The 21,887-nt window shown below is 48.7% G+C and overlaps 1 protein-coding gene across 2 annotated transcripts in view; it reads left to right on the top strand.

The window, feature by feature from the left end:
* The window catches only part of LARP4 (La ribonucleoprotein 4), a 331,711-nt gene that overhangs the window by 215,324 nt on the left and 94,500 nt on the right, over window positions 1–21,887 (top strand). For both annotated transcript variants that reach the window (XM_086966264.1, XM_086966274.1), the window contains one exon: window positions 15,723–15,875. In XM_086966264.1, coding sequence (XP_086822390.1) covers window positions 15,723–15,875 — 153 coding nt within the window. The remainder of the gene's footprint in view (window positions 1–15,722; window positions 15,876–21,887) is intronic.

Below are 21,887 nucleotides of genomic sequence, written 5' to 3' on the forward strand. Positions count from 1 at the left end.
CCCTTAGAAGATATTTGTAGAGCAGCCACATGGTCTACCACACATACTTTCACTAAACATTACTGTGTAGACGTGCACTCCAAACAGCAGGATGCTGTTGGTCAGGCTGTTCTCAAGACACTTTCAGACTGCTGCAGCTGGCACGGGCGGCCGCCGCTAATGGAGGGACTGCTATGTATTCTATGCACAGATATGAATTCAGCAGCCCACATGCCTCGAACTGCAAATGCTACTTACCAGTATGCATCTGTTCTTTGCATGTAGGGCTGCTGACATTCATATCGCCCACCCTCCTCCCCGGCGCCTGTAGCAGCTGCTGTATTCATATATATATATATGCTCATCGCATGGTCATCACTCACGTACTTCACTCCATCTCTGCCAATGGCTAAAAACAATCTGGGGATGGAGGCGATGCCCATGCGCACTGTAGTCCAGGGGAGGAGCCACCTATCTCGTGATACTTCGAAGACTCTTCCAGGACAACAATGTGCAATCATCCGGACCCAACACTAGGCGGCGATCTATGCACAGATATGAATGTCAGCAGCCCTACATGCCAAGAACAGATGCATACTGGTAAGTAGCATTTGCATTTTAGGGAAGGAACACAGGGCTTGGGTACCTGGTTGGCAGGAACCCAGGGCGCACACTGTAGGAAGGTGGATATCTGACTATGGTGGCCCCCAACATTTTGCCTGGTGTTTTGCTGGTTTCTCGACTTAGTTGACCTGGGACCCTGCTATTCAGGGCCCCAGGCCTACTGCTCTCTCTGTAAAATGGATTCCATGTACCTTAGGTACATATCTAATTGGATACTGAGTCAACTTATCAGTCCCTGTACAGTGTACCTTCGGTACCCAGGGCATAGGTGTACCCAGGGCCTACCAGGGGCTGCAGCATGTATTATGCCATGCCACCCCTGGCTGGCCATCCAAATCTGACACAACTGGCTGCACGACAGCTGGGGTAAGGTGGTGTAATCACCCTTTGCTTTAGATATAGTATTCCTATATCTAACCCTAAAATGGACACATAGATTCCTATCAGTCACTCCTATGGCAGGCCTTATCAATCCTGAAGGCAGAGTGCTTGGAATTATGTGAGATGGTGCTCTGGCATGAGCTTAGCCCGTCTGCAGCTTACGGAACCAAGTCCTAATAGCGATTCTATGATAACGCGTACCATATACTCTTAAGTGCATTATAATCCTCCCGGTTATTTGCTATCTTTGGTATCGCTTTATCAAAACATGTCGAGTAAGGTGCCATACGAATTGGAATACTAACCCCTTGCCAATTCTGGCGACGGGGTTAGCATTCCACCCTTCTAGAGGGACACGACATGTATGTAACTGTTAACCCCGGTTAAAGTTAACTCGAGCCTCAGCATCACAAAATGGATGCTGCCACCACAGACACAAGTCTGACCTCCTGCTGCTGGGAGTCCTTCCAGCGAGGAGAGCTTAGACAAAGGGTTTCCTGTCAAGGGCGGTGCTAGCACCATCCCAGACAGGGTTTTGTGTATCACAGGTAGGCCGGGCTGAATGGAAGGTGACTGCAAGTGGCACCCCAGTGCTCACTATGCATCTGCCGGTTTGAACCAGTTCCAGCGGCACACCAGCCCCTGAGCTGGGGGAAAGTCTGGACAAGGGAGAGGGGTGTAACCACCCCCCTCCTGGTCCGACCCATGGGCAGGACCTAGTCGCGTGCCAGCCCCTTTCTTTAGTATAAAGGTAGGAGCGGGCCCCCTTCCCATATTGGATAATTCTGAATCTTGACTTTCCACGAAAGAACTCTTGAACCTTTCTGAAGACTCACCCTTGTGGCTAAGGAGTAGCCACCCTGCACCAGCGGGCACCATCTAAACGCATGCGGTTTGCTGCAAGTCCATCCTCCGGATCAAGACTGCCCAGCTCGGCGAGACCCGGATTCCCTGGCACCTCTGACCTCTACCTACATCATCAGCCCAGCTGAGATTCGTGGGTGTGACGAGACCTCGAGGGACCTGTGGTAAATACATTTACCTATGCATTTTTCCGTATAATTATCATTACAAGACAGGTCATTCAAATGAGAGGCAGAGTCCGTGGTATCTGAGTCATACGGGCTTTAATGGACAAATCCTCAAGGATGGAGCATCATGTTCCATCACCTTTAAGGTTCAGGAAGGGACATTCAACGTTTTATTAGCATTACACATTATATATAGTAAAACGACACAATTTAATCCAATATAGTAGGCGTAACAGGTGAAAAGAGAGAGATAAGAACACATGTGCGTAATAGGAGGCGTGAATAAGGCGTACACATGGGCGTGCACTGTACATGTCAGAGAAACGTCACAAGAATCGTCACATGTGGGTGGATGCATAGGGAAAAGTTGCAGAAACCCTTAACCTGGATGCGCGCGCAACTAGCATGACGTGTAACTGGTGGCTTTGACATTAGCACTAGTGGAGGAGACTGGTGTCTGGAGTGTCAGGGCAACCTGTACCTATAGCATATCTAGTATCTTATGTTTGGAGGATGTAGTGTCTGAAGTAAAAGGTCTCTCGGGCAGGGGCCATCCAATACTGAAAGCTGGTGCGTGCATACGTGTCTGGTGCAACGTGCGGAGCCATGGGCCTACCATGGTAACGGAGTCAGTAAATCACTTGCAAGGAGGACAGAAAAGGCCGGGCCCTTTGCTCTGCAGCCGGGAATATGTTTACCTATTTCACTAGACTGGAATGTGTTTTTCGAGGAGGCTGAGCAGATAACTGTAGGCAAAACATGAATTTGGCAGGTAGTCCAGGCCGAGCCGGGCACCGCTGCGCTGGCAGGAAGTAAGGCAGGGGTCAGGGATGCGTACAGCTTTCGGAGACAGGAGAGATGAGGCAGAGAGGCCTCGTTAAGGGCCTAGCTCGACTGGGCCAGGAAACATGGAGAGAAACGTGTGCGAATTTCAGAAGTGCACCATGTAAAGACGTTGGCACCGTATGCCTAGAAGCCTAATTAACGGGATTTCTTTGCATGACTGGATAGCTAACATATTAAGGATGGACGCAAATGTATTTGCATCTTTCTAGCATGTACAGAACAGAAGTTACACGACATACATGGAACATGGGTGCATGGATAGGGTGCGAGTGGGGGACACATTAGCTACCTGAAAATTTCTATTACCTCAGACCGGCCATCTTCAGAACTGCACAACGCTTATCCAGCACGACCGCCGAGGGATCCTCGAGTGAGTGCTTTGGGGTTTGAGAAGCCCTAACCCTGAGCAGCTCCAGCACCTGGGTCCAGCCCCCCAGCATCCACGAGATCTGCGTGGGGCCCTTCTGCTCTTTGCTGCTCACCGCGTTGTCCGGCTACTTGCCTGCTGGCTTGTGGCCCTCCTGACGACTAACCACGACACTTCCATCGCTGGTCTGGTTGCTCCAGACTGGCCCTTGCTCCCCTCCAACAGAGGAGCACCCCGGACCCTCCTTGTCCACTCCAGACGCCATCTTGAGTCCACAGCGTGGGTTTGCCTTTGCCAAGGTTTGTTGCCCCAATCCTGGGTCCAGCATCGCCGACAGACACCTTCGTGGGACAGCTCGCACCTCCATCCTAGTAGCTGACAACGCCTCCTGGTCCGAGAGACTGCAGAGCCCAGCGTCGCCCACTCACCTGGTCGAGGTGACTTCATCCGGTGCCATCCTGGTGCCCATCTGATCACTGGCTAGTGATTAAGAACTGAGTCCCCTCTGCTTTCAGGTCGTCTCCATCATCGATCCAGGCTTGGATCACATCGAACTTCATCACTGGTCGCCTGCCAGCAACTTCTTCTTTCAGGCTCCATAGACTGTAACGAGGATTCCCGACTTCTTTTGAACCCTATGCAGCCGCAGCCCCTGGGCTAGGTAACTTGAGCATTTCGGTGCTCCAATGTAGGTTCACTATCAAGTGTCCAGATCCTTTTTCATTTTCAGCCTATCTAGTCGGATTCGTCCGATAACACTAACTTTACGAAATCAATCATGCATCGACTTTGTCCCGCATCCCGCGTGAGATTGCACACTCTGCACCCGATCCCCCTAGGCCTCCTGCTCCTAACCTGAATGTTCAGTAGTGTAGTCCTAGTGATCCTAAAGCCTCTGGATCTTGTTACTTACCTGCTAGTATTTCGCATTCCACTTTTGTAGTATATGGTTTTTCGTGCCCCTCGGGCATTTGTGTAAATTGTGCAACTTAAAAGTATTTTCTCAAGAGTTTTGTTGTGTGCTTAGCTCCCTGACTCAAAAAGAGATCAGGGTAGACTTGTTATAAATAAATATCCTTTTATTTTGATAACAACTTGTGTGGTGTCCTTTCACTTGGTGTTCAAGGGGTATATGTGATGGTATAACAGCTGGCTTAACACGCCCTCTAGAGTTTAGCCTAAAGACTGCTCTTGTCCATGCTACTAGTATAGCTGGTCTATAAGGTTGACTTACAACCAATCATCAATAAGGGTTGTTTGGAATGATACACAGTGATCACTAGAATAGTGAGCACTACATATCAGGCCAACTTCTCACACACTCAGTCAAAGCACATCAGTTCAGAAAAAAGTGGGGGCATACCAATGCAAGAAAGATGGCTTTCTCACAGTATCTTACTCCTATTTTACAGCTCCACTCCCTTGACTCCTCCTTTCTGAAGGACAAATTGAAGATGTTCTGTCTGCCCTGGATCCAGGAGATTGTACTGTGGTTTGCACCTAGAGGACAAGTAGTTGCGCCTATTTTCGTTTACCCATCCTGCAGTCCCACACATGCTGCATTTTCCGAGAACACTCTTAACTTAAGGGCCCTGGGTACCCCTGACAACAAACTAGAGATTTTAGTAACAGGTTAGCTTATGCTAGTTGGGTGTAGGCTAATCAAACATTTCACATTTAGGGGTCCATCAAGACGATTGGGTCTGAGCCATTCCACAGATCACCAGCTGAGTACCTACTGCTTTGATACCTATTCACATGGTGAAGAATCTGCGGTTAGAAGAATCCATTAGAAGAGCAAGGTTCGAGGCATGTGGGCTGCTGAATTCATATCTGTGCATAGATCGCTGCCTAGTGTTGGGTCCGGATGATTGCACATTGTTTTCTTGGAAGAGTCTTCGAAGTATCACGAGATAGGTGGCTCCTCCCCTGGACTACAGTGCGCATGGGCATCCTCTCCATCCTCAGATTGTTTTTTTTTCCGCCATTGGGTTCGGATGTATATTTAACTCAAGTTCGGAATCGATAGAAAACTTTATTTGGCCAAAAGGCCTCTAGTTATCGTCGGTATTGTCTTTGCGATCGGTGCCCAGTACTTGTTCCAGCTCTATCTTCGAGCCGGACGTCAAGAAGAGCCGCGTGGCTATTAAGCACTAAGGCCCGGTCGACGCCAGAGTCCTAATCGACGATCCATTATGGAACAGAGCCCGTTCAAAAGATGTCCAGTTTGCAACTCCAAGTATCCTCACATCGATGTCCACCCGGTGTGCAACAAGTGCCTGTCTCTGGATCACGATGAGGCCAGCTGTATGGCTTGTTCTCGGTTCCGATCCAAGAAGACCATTCGCCTTCGACGCACGGCGCGGAAGGAAGCCCAACAGACTGCACCTGACCCGGTGAACATCTTTGATGCCGAGGAAGATGAAGGAGTCGAGCAGGAAGTTCAGGACACCCTGTCTGATCCTGCATCAGAGATAGACTCCAGTTACGACGCAGATGTAGAAATGGTCGAGAATGAAGATGTTGTCTACGAGGTAGGAGACGACGATGAGGCCCTTGGGGCCGTAGAAGATAGCTCGAGCGAGGAGCTAGGCCCATTCGTTGGTACGGGGGCCTAGTCTAGAACACTCTATAAGGATCAGGTCGAGGGATCGCCACATGGCCTTACCCAAGATCTAACGCATGGTTCTACAGCCTCGCCTCAGGGCCCGGCTACGGACAAGTCCAACGAGCCATCGGTTGATCGATCAAAATTGAAACCAAAAACATCGGTGACTACAAAACCGAAAGCACCGGAAACAAAATCGAAAGTACTTATTACTTTGGTCGGATCGAAGGCTTCTGAACCATCGGCTCCAACAAAACAGAAAAGTGTTAATCGACCCAGGGAGGTCGCTAAAGGGTGTCGAGCCGAAAGCCGGGGCACCGAAGAAAAAGGTCAAGGACATCGACCGAAAGAAGTCGGCGCTGAAGACCTTAGACACAAACAAAGGACTCGAGACACAGAACACTCTCAATCCTAAACGTCGACTCGACAAAGCAAAGGTCAGTAAAGACCTAGAGTCAAAATCTAGCAGTGGCTCGAAGGACTGTTGAGTCAACAGAACCATCCGCCTCTTTTTCGAAGCAGGTGTCGAACTCGCTGCAACGCATTAAAGAGAAGGCTATTGCTGTCGGACCGAAGGCCACTCCATCCCCGAAGCCGGTCAGTAAACCTCCGAAGTCGTCGGCGCCGATAAAGTTCACACTGCCGCCGACAGTGGTACCCAAGGCGTTCGCCCCTAAGACGGGCGTCGAAGCGGCCAAGAAGGTGCCCATGGGGCCAAAGCCTACAACTACGGATGATGCCACCAAGCATAGATAGCCTCTGCAGGAAGATCAGTTGAGGCAATTCATCGACGCTGAGACTGGTAGACTTCCCATTTTCAAGCGAAAGATCGCCCCTGAACAGCCTATGGAGTCAAATAAAATTCCATTGAAGAAAAAGAGGGATTCTGCTACATCACCTCTTCTTTTTGAACCTCTAAAACCATATGGACAAGACCCTGCTCATCTTTCACCCACACATTCAGATGTGGATGTAGTGGATGGTGACAATGAGGATTACAGTTATCCTGTAGACACTGATCCAGAAGACCACACTGAACCCTGGACAGACTCTGTTGACCCAGTGGATCCACAAACTGCCCCGGACAGTCATGTCTATGCTATTGACACTGACCAGGTCGGTGTGTGAGGGACTTCCTACTCAATCAGAGTGACTGTGTTAAAACCCTTTTATCTTTTGCTCCATATTCCTGGCAGCCTTGTGACTGACCAGACCTCTCTTCTTTTGTTGTATGACATTTAACCGGGGATTAAGAGAGTGTCCTTGATTCTCCCTACCTCTCTCTTTGTTGACATATATGCTATTAAAACCTCACCTACAGAAGACACAGCTGCGTTTAATGCACTTATTGAGAGGGCAGCAAAAAATCATGATGTCCAGCTCCATGCTGACCGTATTGAAGAGGACTTTTTGTTTGACACCTTCTCAACCTCAGAGAGAACTGTCAAAACAATACCCATGCTAAAAGGTGTCCTGAAACACGCTGGAGACATATTTAAGGAGACCGCAAGGGTGGTAAACCCGAGAATTGAAAAAATATACAAACCAGCACCTGTGGACCCTACGTATATCAAGGGACAGTTGCCGTTGGACTCTCTGGTTGTTTCCAATGCTCGTAAAAGAGTGAACTCACAAACCACGGGTGATGCTCCTCCCCCTGACAAGGAATCTAAAGTGCTAGAAGCATCAGGAAAAAGGGTGGTAGCTCAAGCGGCCAATGTCTGGCGAATCTCCAACACACAGGCACTCTTAGCCAGATACGAGAGGGCTCACTATGATACACTTGAGACCCTGTTACAACACTTGCCAGATGAGTATAAGGAGGCAGCAGAGATGCTAATACAAGAAGGGAAACTTATATCGAATGCATCTATTAAGTGTGCGCTAGACGCAGCAGACACTGCAGCCAGGGCGATTAATACAAGTGTTATGTTACGAAGACACGCCTGGCTGAGAATCTCCGGCTTCAAGCCTGAGATACAAACCACCATACTCAATCAGCCGGTTAACCCTGATTACTTATTTGGCCCAGAAGTGGTCACCACCTTAGAAAAAATTAAGGACACAGAGACTGCAAAGTCTATGGGGGCTCTACAGTCGCAGCAGTTCAGGGGTGGTTCTTTGTCGCTCCAACAATAGAGGAGATTCCAGAGGCCAGGTGTCCCAGCAGACACAATACAGTAAAGGAGGCACGCAGACGGACTACAACAAGAATAATAGGGGTGGCTATCGTAGAAACAGCACCAAGGGCAGAGGTCGTGGAAACAACCACTCCCGATCCTCTGCCACTAACCAACAGTGACGTCTTGTCACTGCCCCCCGACCATACCACACCGGTCGGGGGGAGACTACAACAGTTCCTGCCGGTTTGGAAATCCATCACTACAGACAGGTGGGTGAGGCAGCTTATCCAGTACGGTTATTGTCTGGAGTTAACATCCACTCCACCCAACATACCCCCAAGACACCGTCCTATGTCCGCAGAGCACATACAGTTATTGCAGCAGGAGGTAGCCAGCATGCTGCAAAAAGGAGCCATAGAGCTCGTGCCTGTGGAACAAAAAGGTACAGTGGTGTACTCGCTGTACTTCTTGATCCCAAGAAAGGACAGGTCCCTCAGACCCATACTGGACCTCCGGCCCCTAAACCAGTACATCCTGTCAGGCCATTTTCACATTCTCACATTACGGCAGGTTCTACCGTTACTCAGTCAGGGAGATTTCTTCGCAACATTAGATCTAAAGGATGCATATTTCCATATACCGGTCCACCCGTCACACAGAAAATATCTCAGATTTACCATTCGGGATCAGCATTATCAGTTCAAGGTCATCCCTTTCGGAGTAACAACTGCACCCAGGGTGTTTACCAAGTGCCTAGCGACAGTGGCTGCACACCTACGGAGACAGAACGTTCAAGTCTACCCTTATCTGAACGACTGGCTTATCCAAGCAAGGTCGGCCCAGCAATGTGCCCCCCACATGCCCCACACCATTCACCTTCACAATCTGGAGTTCTCACTGAATTATCCAAATTCCCACATTCAGCCCGCCCACGTACGGCAGTACTTGGGCGCGACAATAGACACTCTGGCAGCCAAAGCACAGCCAAATTCAGTGAGGATCAACAGAATGCAATTGCTGATACGGAAATTCAAACCACAACACTCGCTTCCAGCACAAGTGTTCATGCAGTTGATAGGCATGATGGCCTCCTGCATCTTCATAGTCCCGCACACGAGACTACACATGCGTCCGCTTCAGGAGTGCTTAGCACGTCCGTGGAATCAGGCTCGCGGACAATTGAAGGACCTAGTGTTGGTGACCTGTCAGGCATACAACTCTCTGCATTGGTGGAACCCACAAAACCTTTGCAAGGGCCGACCGTTCCACGAGCCTGTGCCACAGATTATACTGACGACGGACGCATCTCTCCAAGGATGGGGGCTCATGTACTCAACTACACAGTGCAGGGACTATGGACAGCACAGCAGAAAAAGATGCACATCAACCTTCTGGAACTGATGGCTATCTTCATGGCAATGAAAGCATTCAAGGTACATTTGTGCAACAAAGTAGTGTTGATCCGGACGGACAACATGACGGCCATGTACTACATACAGAAGCAGGGAGGTACACACTCCAGTTGTGTCATCTGGCTCAGAGCATGTGGAAGTGGGCCATTCAGAGAAACATCTTCCTCATGGCGGAGCACCTCCCCGGCAAGGACAATCTGATGGCGGACCTGCTCAGCAGGCACAGCCACCAGATGCACTAGTGGGAGATGCATCCATCAGTACTCCAACCGTACTTCCAGCAGTGGGGTCATCCAGAGATGGACCTGTTCGCCACAAGGGAAAACTCAAAATGCCGAAGCTTTGCCGCCAGGTTTCCACACCCACAGTCGCAGGGAAATGCGATATGGATGAACTGGTCAGGCATATTTGCGTACGCTTTTCCCCCAGCACCGCTAATACCGCTAGTGGCACGCAAACTGAGGCAACACTCTGACTCTCATCCTGGTTGCGCCAACATGGGCACGCCAACCATGGTACACCACATTTCTAGAACTCTCCGTGGTACCACATCAAAGGCTGCACCTCACACCCAGGCTTTTGACGCAGAGCCATGGCAACATTCAGCATCCAGATCCGCAACAGCTCAACCTGGCGATTTGGCTCCTGAGGTCTTAGTTTGGCTACCTCAACTTACCTCCTGACTGTATGGACATAATCAGGGAGGCAAGGAAGCCCACAACTAGAGCATGTTATGCAGCGAAATGGAAGCAATTGGTTATTTATTGTGCCAACATTAATCCGCTAGATGCATCTACTCACAACATCATCTGTTATCTATTACATCTATACAAATGCAATCTAGCATTCGCTTCCATACGTGTACATTTATCCGCAATAGCAGCTTATCTCCAAAACAGGCAGCATCTCTCTCTTTTCAGAGTTCCTGCCATCAAAGCTTCAATGGAGGGACTCAAACGAGTTATTCCTTCCAGACACCCACCAGCACCTGTATTGAACCTGAATGTGGTCCTTACCAGACTGATGGGCCCACCTTTTGAGCCTCTGCACTCATGCGAGATTCAATTCTTAACGTGGAAAGTGGCTTTCCTAATAGCAATCACATCGCTACGACGAGTTAGTGAACTTCAGGCACTAACTATCCAAGAGCCATTCATCCAGATTCACTCCAACAGGGTGGTACTACGCACTAACCCTAAGTTTCTGCCTAAAGTGGTTTCACAGTTCCATATGAATCAAACTATAGAACTGCCAGTGTTCTTCCAGAATCCTCATTCAGTGGCTGAGAGAATGCTCCACACACTAGACGTCAAAAGAGCTCTAATGTACTACATAGATAGGACAAAAGATTTCAGAAAGACAAAACAACTGTTTGTTGCCTTTTCACCACAGCACAAAGGCAACCCCATTTCAAAAGCAGGTATAGCCAGGTGGATCGTTAAGTGCATACAAATTTGCTATCAAAAGGCTAAGCACACATTAACGATTCCCCCAAGAGCCCACTCAACACGAAAGTTAGGGGCATCCATGGCTTTCCTTGGAAACATTCCTTTAAAGGAAATCTGTAGAGCAGCCACATGGTCTACCATACACACATTTACCAAACACTACTGCGTAGATGTGCACTCCAAACAGCAGGCAGCTGTAGGGCAGGCTGTTCTAACACTTTTTCAGACTGCTGCAGCTGGCACAGGCAGCCACCGTTAATGGAGGGACTGCTATATATTCTATGCACAGATATGAATTCAGCAACCCACATGCCTCGAACCGAATATGCTACTTACCAGTATGCATCTGTTCTTGGCATGTAGGGCTGCTGACATTCATATCGCCCGCCCTCCTCCCTGGCGCCTGTAGCGGCTGCAGCACTCAGAATTACTCTTAGCATGGTCATCACTTACTGTACTACACTCCATCTCTGCCACAATGGCGAAAAACAATCTGAGGATGGAGAGGATGCCCATGCGCACTGTAGTCCAGGGGAGGAGCCACCTATCTCGTGATACTTCGAAGACTTTTCCAGGACAACAATGTGCAATCATCCGGACCCAACACTAGGCGGCTATCTATGCACAGATATGAATGTCAGCAGCCCTACATGCCAAAAACAGATGCATACTGGTAAGTAGCATATTGTTAATGTTAAGGGGGTGCTTCTATAGCGCACGGCTACTCCGAGAAGTGTCCCGGCGCTGTCAGAGCCTCAGCAATTCCAGATAGGAAGAAAGAGGGACGAGTAACAGAAGCATAGCTCAGCAGGCGATGTTATTGCAGGAAGAGGAAGGTCTTCAGATCTTTTCTGAAAGCCAGAAGACTGTGGCTGGATCTCAGAGATAATGGGAGATCATTCCATAGCTGCGGGGCGAGTTATTTAAAAGAGCGCCCACCACAGCGAGCACGACGGATCATGGGAGTAACTGCCTTGGCCTGGGAGGAAGAGTGCAAGGATCTGGATGGAGAGTAGAAGCAGACCCATTTCTGAAGATAGCGGGCACCCATACCATGCTAAGCTTTAAATGCAATGGTCAGGGCCTTAAAGAGGATACGCTTCTTCATAGGGAGCCAGTGGAGAGTCTTGAGAAGCTCACTGGCCCTTGCTCTTCTGCGGAGGCTAAAGATGGCACGAGCCGCCGAGTTCTGTACCACCTGAAGACGTGCTAGGAGGTAATCAGGCAGACCAAGGTAGAGAATGTTGGAATAGTCCAGCCTGGAGCCGATCAAGGCCTGGACAGTGATCTTCCTGTGTTCCAAGGATAGAAGCGGCAGGAACTTCCTCAGCATCTTTAATGTGGCATAGCATTTGCCGACTAATCCTGACAATTGGGCCCCAAAGGAGAGACAGTTGTCCACCTGAATGCCCAGGTTTTTTGCGGCCCCTGAATCGCCAGTTGGAGGGAACATGGCTGCCGGCCATTAATCTTTCCATTTAGGGTCAGCGGGGCAGCCGAAGAAAAGAACCTCGGATTTATCGGAGTTGCACTTGAGGCTGTGCCGACTAAACCAGTCAAACACAGCCCCAAGGCAACCCCGAATAGATGCCCCGTCGAAGTCCTGTCCCCTGTCACAAGTCAACAGGAGTTGAGTGTCGTCAGCGTACGACACAATAATCGTGAATTACCTTGAATAATGCTTTTTCGAATGGATTATTTAAGTGCAAATTCCTCATTAACCCTCCTTCCTCAGTGTTCTATAGAAACTTATCATACTTAAAAAGGTTCAGAACAGATTTGCATATTGATAACAATTTGCTGATGGGCATTATCTGGGGGAGTTGAAAAGCCTTAGAAAGCAACTGACAGCGTGTCTGGGTGGCTCTCATGAAAATGCACGACTCCACCTTCTAGTGCACAGGAGCGCTCCTTTAGAATTTTAGATCCAGTCTGACACCTGGGAAATATTCAGAAAGTGAGGAATCTATGGTTTGAAGTAGCCACAGAATGTGTTTTTACTCAGTGTGTAGTTCTGTAGATACAAAGGAGCCCACTGTCCTTCCTGGAAACTAGCGATTAAAAGTTTCACTTTTTTACTTTTACACTTTGTACAGTGTGCGTTACACTCTACCTTAGACCCTGCACTCGATTAAAACTACTTGTCCACTGAACAGAAAAAATCTGAGATGGAGCCAATGTGCTGGTGCATTGTGGACCAAGGGTGAAGTCAAAACCGGTTTTGTGACTCCTATTTCTGCAAAGAAAAATATGTTGTAAATGCAAGCACCCAACACTAAATAGCAGGAGTATGGCAAGTGTTTGAATGTACAGCTCTACCAACTGATGGTTCCTTAGAAAATATGACCATGTGTTCCGTAGCACATTACTATAGATTGACCTGCTCTGCATACTCCTCTTATCTAGTGTTGGGCTTAGACATTTGCAAGTTGTTTTTCTAAGGTCTAGAGATGCACTGTATCGCCTCCTAATTGGCAGTGCTCATGGGCACCAACTCATGTCAGATTGTTTTTTTCATTCATCGGATTACGTCATACAATTCTGGGACACTGAGTTTTGACACATTTTTCACGCTTGAGCTCTGGCCCAGTTTGTGCAGTTTGACACCAGTTGTCGAAGAAAGCCATTGTCGTCCGTGTTCTTCTCAGTATCAATCTCTAGAGACAAACTCATTAATTGACTCCTGATTATTATGCTCTTTGGCCTTTTTCCAAGCTGCACCCCTTGTCGGTCTGTATGCAGAGATTGCACTGACGATTGGTGAGCAGATGCCATTTTGAGTACTATCCCCACAGCCACGTCAAATATCTGTGGTCAGACCACCTCAAGGGATGTAAACAGTCTCCGCAACAAGCTTCCACTCAACCCTTCAGAATTGGTGAGAGAAGAGGGCACATCAGAAGGTGCAGGAGCAAGCCTCTGACGATGCCTCTGACATATTTGGAGAACAGGCTCTGCTTGGCGATGGGAAGGTGAGGGCTTTGATCCTCTCTGTAATAGGTCCCATCAATCGTCGCCCAATCCAGATATGGTCTTTTGCTCCTACCCAGACTAGGAGAAAGAGCAAGTCGTTCCCTTCACCTAAACAACCTCCGGTCCTCATCTGAAGGCCTATTCAACTGTTGTGTGGTCGGCACGGACACTCGCAACAAGCCTTCAAGGAGGCCTCATGCAGAGTTACAGCACGGCCCCAAGGGGCATCTGGCATCAAGCTCTTCGATCCACGCATTTTAATAGCCTCTGCAGCCTTTGGGATCCGGTTGGCATTGGTTAAAGCCTTCAGTGCTGCTCCTGATCCTGGTCATCGAACCTCCTTGGTCGTCTAGCCTCAAGATAAACCTTGAAGACAAAAGCACCTTTGATTCTGAGGCCACTGTTGAGCCAGAAGACACCATCTGAACCAAAGCCACAGCCCGTGCTGAGGATTCAATCGACATCTCGCTCCAGTGATTCGGAGGAACCGATCTTATGGAGACAACAGGGGTAGTTGGATGAAAGACCAGAATGACTGCACCCATCCTCAAGTGGGGAAAAATCCAACAAGGCTCGGTTCACACCTTTGGAGAGTTTGCCTCAGAATTGGAATCAAACCTTCAAAAAACAGGGGTACAACATCAGTATACTGTCTCCTCAGCATACATCTTGCCCTTAAAGCCCTCCTTATCCTTATTCAGGGCAATGTAGTCCTAAAAAAACAGACTTAACAGCCATGTATTGCCTCCAGAAGTACAGTGGTACTCCCTCCCACTGCCACTTCTTGCTCAAAAGACATGGCATTGGGCACTACACTACTGTTTTCAACACATGGCAAAGTAACTTACAAGTTTGGACAAAACCTGTCTGACCTGCTAAGCAGAATGCATCAACAAATCCACAATAAGAACACTATCCGTTGGTACTACTGCACTACTTTCAGGACTTTAGTACTGGGCAAATGGACCCATTTGCAACTTATGTAAATTCAGACTCCCAAACTGTGGCTCGAGGTGCCAGTCTATGTGCTGTGCACTCTAGATAAGCTAGTCAAGTATCTTTGCTTAAGCTTTTCAGCCTTTCCCAGTCCAGAAAATGCTGCAAGCCTCTGACCTCGAAGACCCCACCTCACCAGTCAGCCATTTCGATCAACTCACGAATGTGAGTAATCCCCCCCCCCCGCCCCCCCCCCCCTCTCCCCCTCTCCTGCAGCCCCAGCATGGTGGTTGGGTGGACTTGACTACTGGTCAGTCCCTGTGGTCGGAAATAGTCACCCAGTGGGGTTTTGGGTCAGAGCCTAGTTGGGTAATGTAATTAAATATTACTTGTGTTTAAAAAAGAGAAATTCATTGAAAAAACAAAGGTTAAAGTGATATTATAGTTTGGTGAATATGTCTGTTAAAGCTTACCATTTTAAACTTAAATACTGAAATTCAATGTTTGTAGTTAACTGAGCGCCCTTGCCAATCACTGCTTAAGACTGCACCTATTAAAAACCTCATGACATGTTCTATAACCTCACTGATTAATTAGTGGCAGGAACAAGTTAGTTACTTCAGTTAACTATACTAGGGAATTTCAGTGTATTTTTCTTTAAGCTTAATACATTACAATTTAACTGACATTTTCACCTATCTATGTCACTTATGTGTTATTTTCTGTGTGTATGTGTCTTTTGCTTGGCCAGCAGGACCAAGTCAACCTGATTATCCACTTCAAGCACAAAATGGGACATCACTCTGCTGTATCCAACTTACAATAAATACATGTATTTTAAGTAGCACCAGTAGACTGTTTATCTATTTCTCGTTGGAAGGCATGAATTTATTTTTTAAAGTTCTCTTCTGGTCATGTATTCAAACTGATTGCTACCTAAAAAGGAAATAGTGTGTTAGGAAGTTCTAATTCATGTATGTACTTAATATTGCAGCGACCGGCACCTCCTGTGGAAGTGAAGGTTCAGACACCAAAGTTTGACTTGCTGGCATCCAATTTTCCTCCTTTGCCTGGCAGTGTGGCGAGTCCCCCAGGGGAGCCAGTCCTTGAGAGCAGAATGTCTGATATTGTAAAAGGAATCTGCAAGGTAAAGAGATATAAGTAGCGCATTAGGTGTTTTGCAAATTCTGCTGTCATTTCTCTAAAAGGTTCTCACCTTGTCTAGGCTCCAAAGTCATAGACAAGTCAGAGATTAAGAAGCTAAATTTTCCAGTGCACGTTATGAGGGTTGTGGTGTCACATTATTTTTGGTATTTGATTGATGGCTAGAGTGTGCTTAACTTGCAGCAGTACCCTGTGAATGAACTGGAATTCACGGAAAGAATAAAACGGATTTTTAAGGACGTATTTTCCAGCAGTGTACAATCTTAAACACTTAAGTAGGTTATCTCACATCTAAGACGGACCTGGTCTTCATTAATCTAAATAAATTGATTACCATGTGGACACCTCTCCAGTTTTAGGGGATCAATCCCCAATTGGAGTTTAGCTATCAGGAAAATTGCTATATATTGTAACAGAAAAGGGAAATGAAGGCAAATAAATTAGCGGGCCTGGGTAAAGGTACAGGGGGAGGCCTGACCTTAGGCCCCTTTGCAGGCTTTGAGGTCCAAAGAGAATTGCTATAGACATTTGCCTTTAACATACCCACCCTTAACGTGGTCACAGAGAGCAGAGGCTCTCCACCCATAGATTCAGAAACATGTATGGCAGGCTGCCTGAAGCCAGTAGGGCCCCACACTGAAGTCTGTAGGTTTTCAGGGGGCTCCTCTGAGGTGCCCTGTGAGTACGTTTGAATAAATCTCATACTGGCATCAGTGTGGATTTATTGCCGGGAGCAGTTTGATACCAAGCCCTTCTGGTGTCAGTGAAGTTGTCATGGTGCTGGTGAACTAGAGTTGTCTAGTTTCCATCCCATTTACCCCACATGGTTTCCCTGACACTTACAATACTTAAGAATGGATTTATTACTGTAGTGGCATATCTACTCATGCAGGTATGCCCTCCCCTGTGCTGTAATGCACCCTGCTTTAGGGCTGTAAGGCTTGCGAGAGGGGTGCCTTACCGCAGTGCTGGTTGGCATGGTACCTAGGCAGGGTGCCATGTCTACTTCGTCGTTTTTCCCCTCACAAGGGAATGCAAGGGTAGTGGCATGGTTCTAGTGAGGGGGTTACCAGGGGCCCCTCTTCACCTTCCAGGCCCTAGGTACCCAGGGTGACACTTAGTAAGGACTTACAGGGGCTAGAAGTAGCAATTGTGGATAGGTTCTAAGGAATAAGCACTGGCACAGGGGCGCTAATTAGCAGGGAACCTGTGCAGTAAAATCGAAACAACCACATCAAATTCCAGTCAAGTGGGGGCTAGCAAGATCAGAAAAGGCACTTTCGCACATAACTCAAACAGAGTTTTGGATATTGCACTTAACTTATCAAGCAACCACCAGTAAAAAAAAACTAAGTGCTCCACACAAAGGAGGAAAAAAACCTGACTACTAAGAGAAGTAAAAGACTTGCCACAAAAGAAGGCTATAGAAAGTGCCCAAAAACTACTCTGAATACTGCCTAATACCAAAGCAAGACTGATCTGTGTTCTATACCAGTCCTTTTTTAAACAAGTTCATAAAAACACAAGAATTCAGAAGGACAACGGTGCAGGTTGTTGTAATGCAGTGACAGCAAGGAGAGTAGTGCAACAATAGATCTAAAGGATGAATATCTACACATCCTAGTTAACCCCTTAAGTGCTGCGTCGGTGCATTGGCCGACGGCAGCACTACCTCCCCAGTGCTGCGCACGACCATTGGACGTCCATTCAGCACTGGTTCCAATGGACAGCGCAGCACTGGGGAGGGATGTTTAATAGCAGCTATGAGGTGAATTGCAAGCACAACAATCCTTGAACTTTGTGGTGAACAGAACACACTATTGATTCAAAGTGCCGGCGTTTAGAATAAAATCAGCATCCAGAGTCCATACAAAGTGCCCGACAGCAGGGATTGCGCATCTTAAAAGGCAAGGGATACATATATAGCCTTACCTAGACGACTGGCTGAAAACAAAGTCACGAGAAAAGACAACATTAAAACCATTATTTCAACACTCCCCAATCTGGGGTTTTCAATTAACATAGAAAAATCTTCTCCCAAACGAGAATAAGAGAAGCTGTTCGTGATTGATGGTGGGAATCAACTCCGCAGAGGCAAAAGTGTACCCTTGCGAGAAAAGGAAACTATTACTGCCAAAACCTCACCAATGCCGGAAGGGTCATGACAGTGAGAATTATGGGTACTATGTCAGGGTCACAAGCCACTGGGAGATGAGCAGTTCTAGTGGTTGTCAGAGTACAAGAGATAATGTGGTGGACCAGATCAAATATAGAAAGTGGCAGACCATTCAGATCTCCAACTCTCACAATAACCATTACCACAGACCCCCAGCATATGGGATGGGTAGTCTCGCAATCAAATTTGGAAAGTCCAGGAAGCAGTACGATACATAAATGTACTCTAACAAATACTTTTCCTAGCCTTAGTTTCCTAGTTTTGCGTACCCACACAAAAGACGCTACTTTGGGCTGTATTATCGCTAAGGCTTCAGCGGTCAAGCGGAACTCAATAAAGTAGTGTGATTGGTTAGACCACTGCCTGAAAACTTGGGCAGCCGGTGAAACCAAAACACTGGCTCAGACTCTGAGAGCATGGACCTCGAGAAACTGACTGCCCGCTGCGAGAATGAGCTCCTCGCCCCGACAAATCTATCTAAGGTCAACGACCGCACAGATCACTACAATTTGACTGTGACTAACATTTTGGACCATCTGGCCCGAGTAAGTTCAAAAGGTCCCAAATCAAAGGCAAAAACCCTTGTTTCAGCGAACCCCTCAATGACGAAAGGAGAGCTCTGTCTGAAGAAAGGAACTGGAGTGAGCACCCCTCAGCCTCACATCTTAAACCCTCTGTCAGGCCAGAAATACGTACAACAAGAATATTCTTTTGTCCAAAAAGAGTTCTTCAGTTCAAAGCTGGAAAATGCCAAGAATAGACCACGCAAACTTTTTGAATTAGTCAAACTTCAATCAAACAAACTAGCGAAAACATCAAAAGAAACCACTAAATCTCCACTCACCTGCGATGAGTTCTCCTTCGCAACCAAAATCAACCTGCTGGGTTACAAACTCAAGGCCTCCTCAAACTCCCCTCCTTCTCCGTCTGGGACCCTTCAATCCTCTTGTCTCCACCAAGCAAACACCCCAAAACAAGGCTCACTGGTCCAAATTCGAACTTGATAATGATCATTCCATCCCAAATTCTATCCTCCTTAAAACTGAATACCCACTTTACTGACCCCCTCCCTGCCAACTGCTTGGCAGCGACCCCCTCACTCATCACTCATCGCTCCCATCTGGACTACCATAATCAATGCTTCCCTTCTTCAAGGGACCGTACCCAACTCACTGAAAACCAGGCAAGTCATCCCAAAAAAAACCCCACTCTGAATCTGTAAATTCCAGATAACGTCAGAACCATCTCCAATATCCCTCTTCTCGCAACAGTACTGGAGAAATGTGTGCAGCTACAACTAAGCCAACACATCGCCAATTTCAATCTACTCTACTAATTCCAATCTGCGATCAGGCCTGGGCACAGCACTGAAACTACTATTCACATAGTTGACGATGCTCTCCTAGCCCCTTGACCAAGGCAAAACAGGTCTTCTGATCCTTCTGGATCTCGCCTCTGCATTCGACAGTCAACCACGAGAAACTCCTTGAATACCTCGAACACAGGATGGGCTTAGGAGGTACCGTCATCCATTGGTTTGGTTCCTTCATCCATAACCACACACAGATTCCTTGTCAACAACAACCTATCTGCTCCCTGCCCGATCACCATTGGTGTCCTGCAAAGCTCCCTTCTGTCCCCTACCCTCTTCAATCTCTACCTCAAACCTTTAGCTGAAATTCTCCACTCGACCAACATCTCCTTCCACATGTATACCGACGATACCCAGATCTACATTAAAATCTCCTCTCTTGAGATCACCCATCTAAACGATGCCCTGAAACGGACTGTCCATTGGCTTGCCAACAACCAGCTCAAACAATGCCCAAAAAACGGTATCTGAAAGAAACAGGTTAGTGTTGGATTCCTTACCTTAGGCATCGTCTGCGGGTCCGTCGTTGGCGCCAGGATGAAGTTGCCAGAGTACTTAGACGCCACCCTTGCACGCTGACGTCCGTTCTTTCTTCCGCGCCAGCAAGCACCGATCTGGAAAAAGTGGTTCCCTTTAGTCATTTTTGACTAAACTTTTTCGATCCTTTTGATCTGTTTTTTCGAGTAACGAATCCAACTGTGCCGGTAGGGATGCCCCGGTTCAAACCCTGTGCCGACTGATGTTGGGTACCGACCCCTATCGCCGATGCCTGTATTGCTTAGGGGCCGACAACGATGACCAGTCGTGCTTAGACTGCCAGGCCTTGACGTCGAAAGCTAGGCGGGGGCGGTCTCGTAAGCGCCTCGAGGTCCGGCAGTCGGCCTGCGCTGCTCGAGGTCCAGGTCCAGGAGGTCGAGGGACCAGTTGCGGGGCCGGAGTCGTCACAGCTAGAGTCGACACCACTCGTCGGGCTCAAAGTCCTCCGGTAAGAGGCACAAGAAGTCGCGCGACGCGGCTGTCTGTGCGGGTGACACCGCCTGCTCCATACCTGCCGGTCCCTGGGCAGAACGCGACGCCGGAGATCGGTGCCTTCCTCATGGCCATGAGGTTGCTCGCTCCTCAGTCTGGTTCCGCGGCGCCTTCAGGCCCAGCGGTCCTGACTGGGAGCCCAAGCGGGCCAGGTGCTTCGGCGCCGTCTGCGACTTCAGTACTGACGCCGTAGGGCCTCGTCTGATACGGTTCGCCGCTGGTCGACCTAACAACCCCGCCGGCGGCGGCGACTCCTAGGGTGTCGACCCTGACGCCGTCCCCGGACAAAGTCGTCCCTGATCCCATCCTCTATCCGGTTCCAGCGTCGGAACGGCATCTATCGATGCTGAGGGAAGTGCAATACTTCTATGATCCTGCCCCATCCTTTGAACCGGAGTATCAGGAAATGGAGGGCGAGGCGAATTGGGAGGGGTCTGAGGACACTCTGGCACGGGAGTGCCAGTCTTTTCAGGACTGGGCAGGTGAGGCAGGGCAGGCCAGTGGTTTGGACACTTCGCCCAACACTGGATTTGTCTCCCCTCCTACCGTGGCTACGGAGGAGGGGGCTGCCTACAGTGTGGTGTTGATGAGGGCAGCCCCCCGTCGCGGCCATGAGGGCTAACCACCTCACTGAAGTCCTCCAACCACTGGCAAGCTCTTCAGAGCCTCTACTGCTGTTCAATGAGGCCTTAACTGACGTTCTGTTGGGCACCAGGCCAGCTACAGGTCCCCCTGTAGATGGGAACGTGGCCAGATGGCACCGCCCGGCCCCGGGCGACCCTAGCTTCCTGTCCACCCACGCCACCCCAAGAGCCTGGTTATCCAGGCCTCTAACTCCCGGACCGCATTCCCGACTGCTCCCCCTGATTGGAAATCCAAAAGTAATGAACAGTATGGGAAAAAGATGTTCTCCTCACTTAGTTTGGGGTTGCGGTCGGTCAACACAGCTTGCCTTTTGGGCCCTTATACCCACTCTCTCCGTGGGACACGGTCGCGGACGTGCTGCCACAATGCCCGGAGGAGGCCCATGTTAAACTCGCCCAAGCCCTTGGCGGGGGGCGAGATGCGGCACGGTATTCCATTCGATGTGGGTTGGATACCACGGACTCGCTAGGCTGGGCGATTGCAACAACGGTGTGGGTTCGCCGTCACACCTAGTTGAGGTCCACCAATTTTTCGGCTGATGTCCAGAACACCCTTATGGAAATGCCGTTTAATGGCCGTTGCCTCTTTTGGCGACAATGCAGACAGTGCGCTTGAGCGCTTTAAGGACTCCAGGGCTACGGCCTAGTCCTTGGGCCTGTCTGCCCTACACCAGCAGACTGCTGCCTTTCGCGACCAAGGAAGAGGCACCCCCACATGTCCTGCCAGCCACGGGCCGCAGACTTAACATCTAGCGCGGTGGCGGACGTGGTAAC

The sequence above is a fragment of the Lissotriton vulgaris genome, chromosome 1_1, assembly GCF_964263255.1.
Source record: "Lissotriton vulgaris chromosome 1_1, aLisVul1.2, whole genome shotgun sequence".
NCBI lineage: Eukaryota > Metazoa > Chordata > Amphibia > Caudata > Salamandridae > Lissotriton > Lissotriton vulgaris.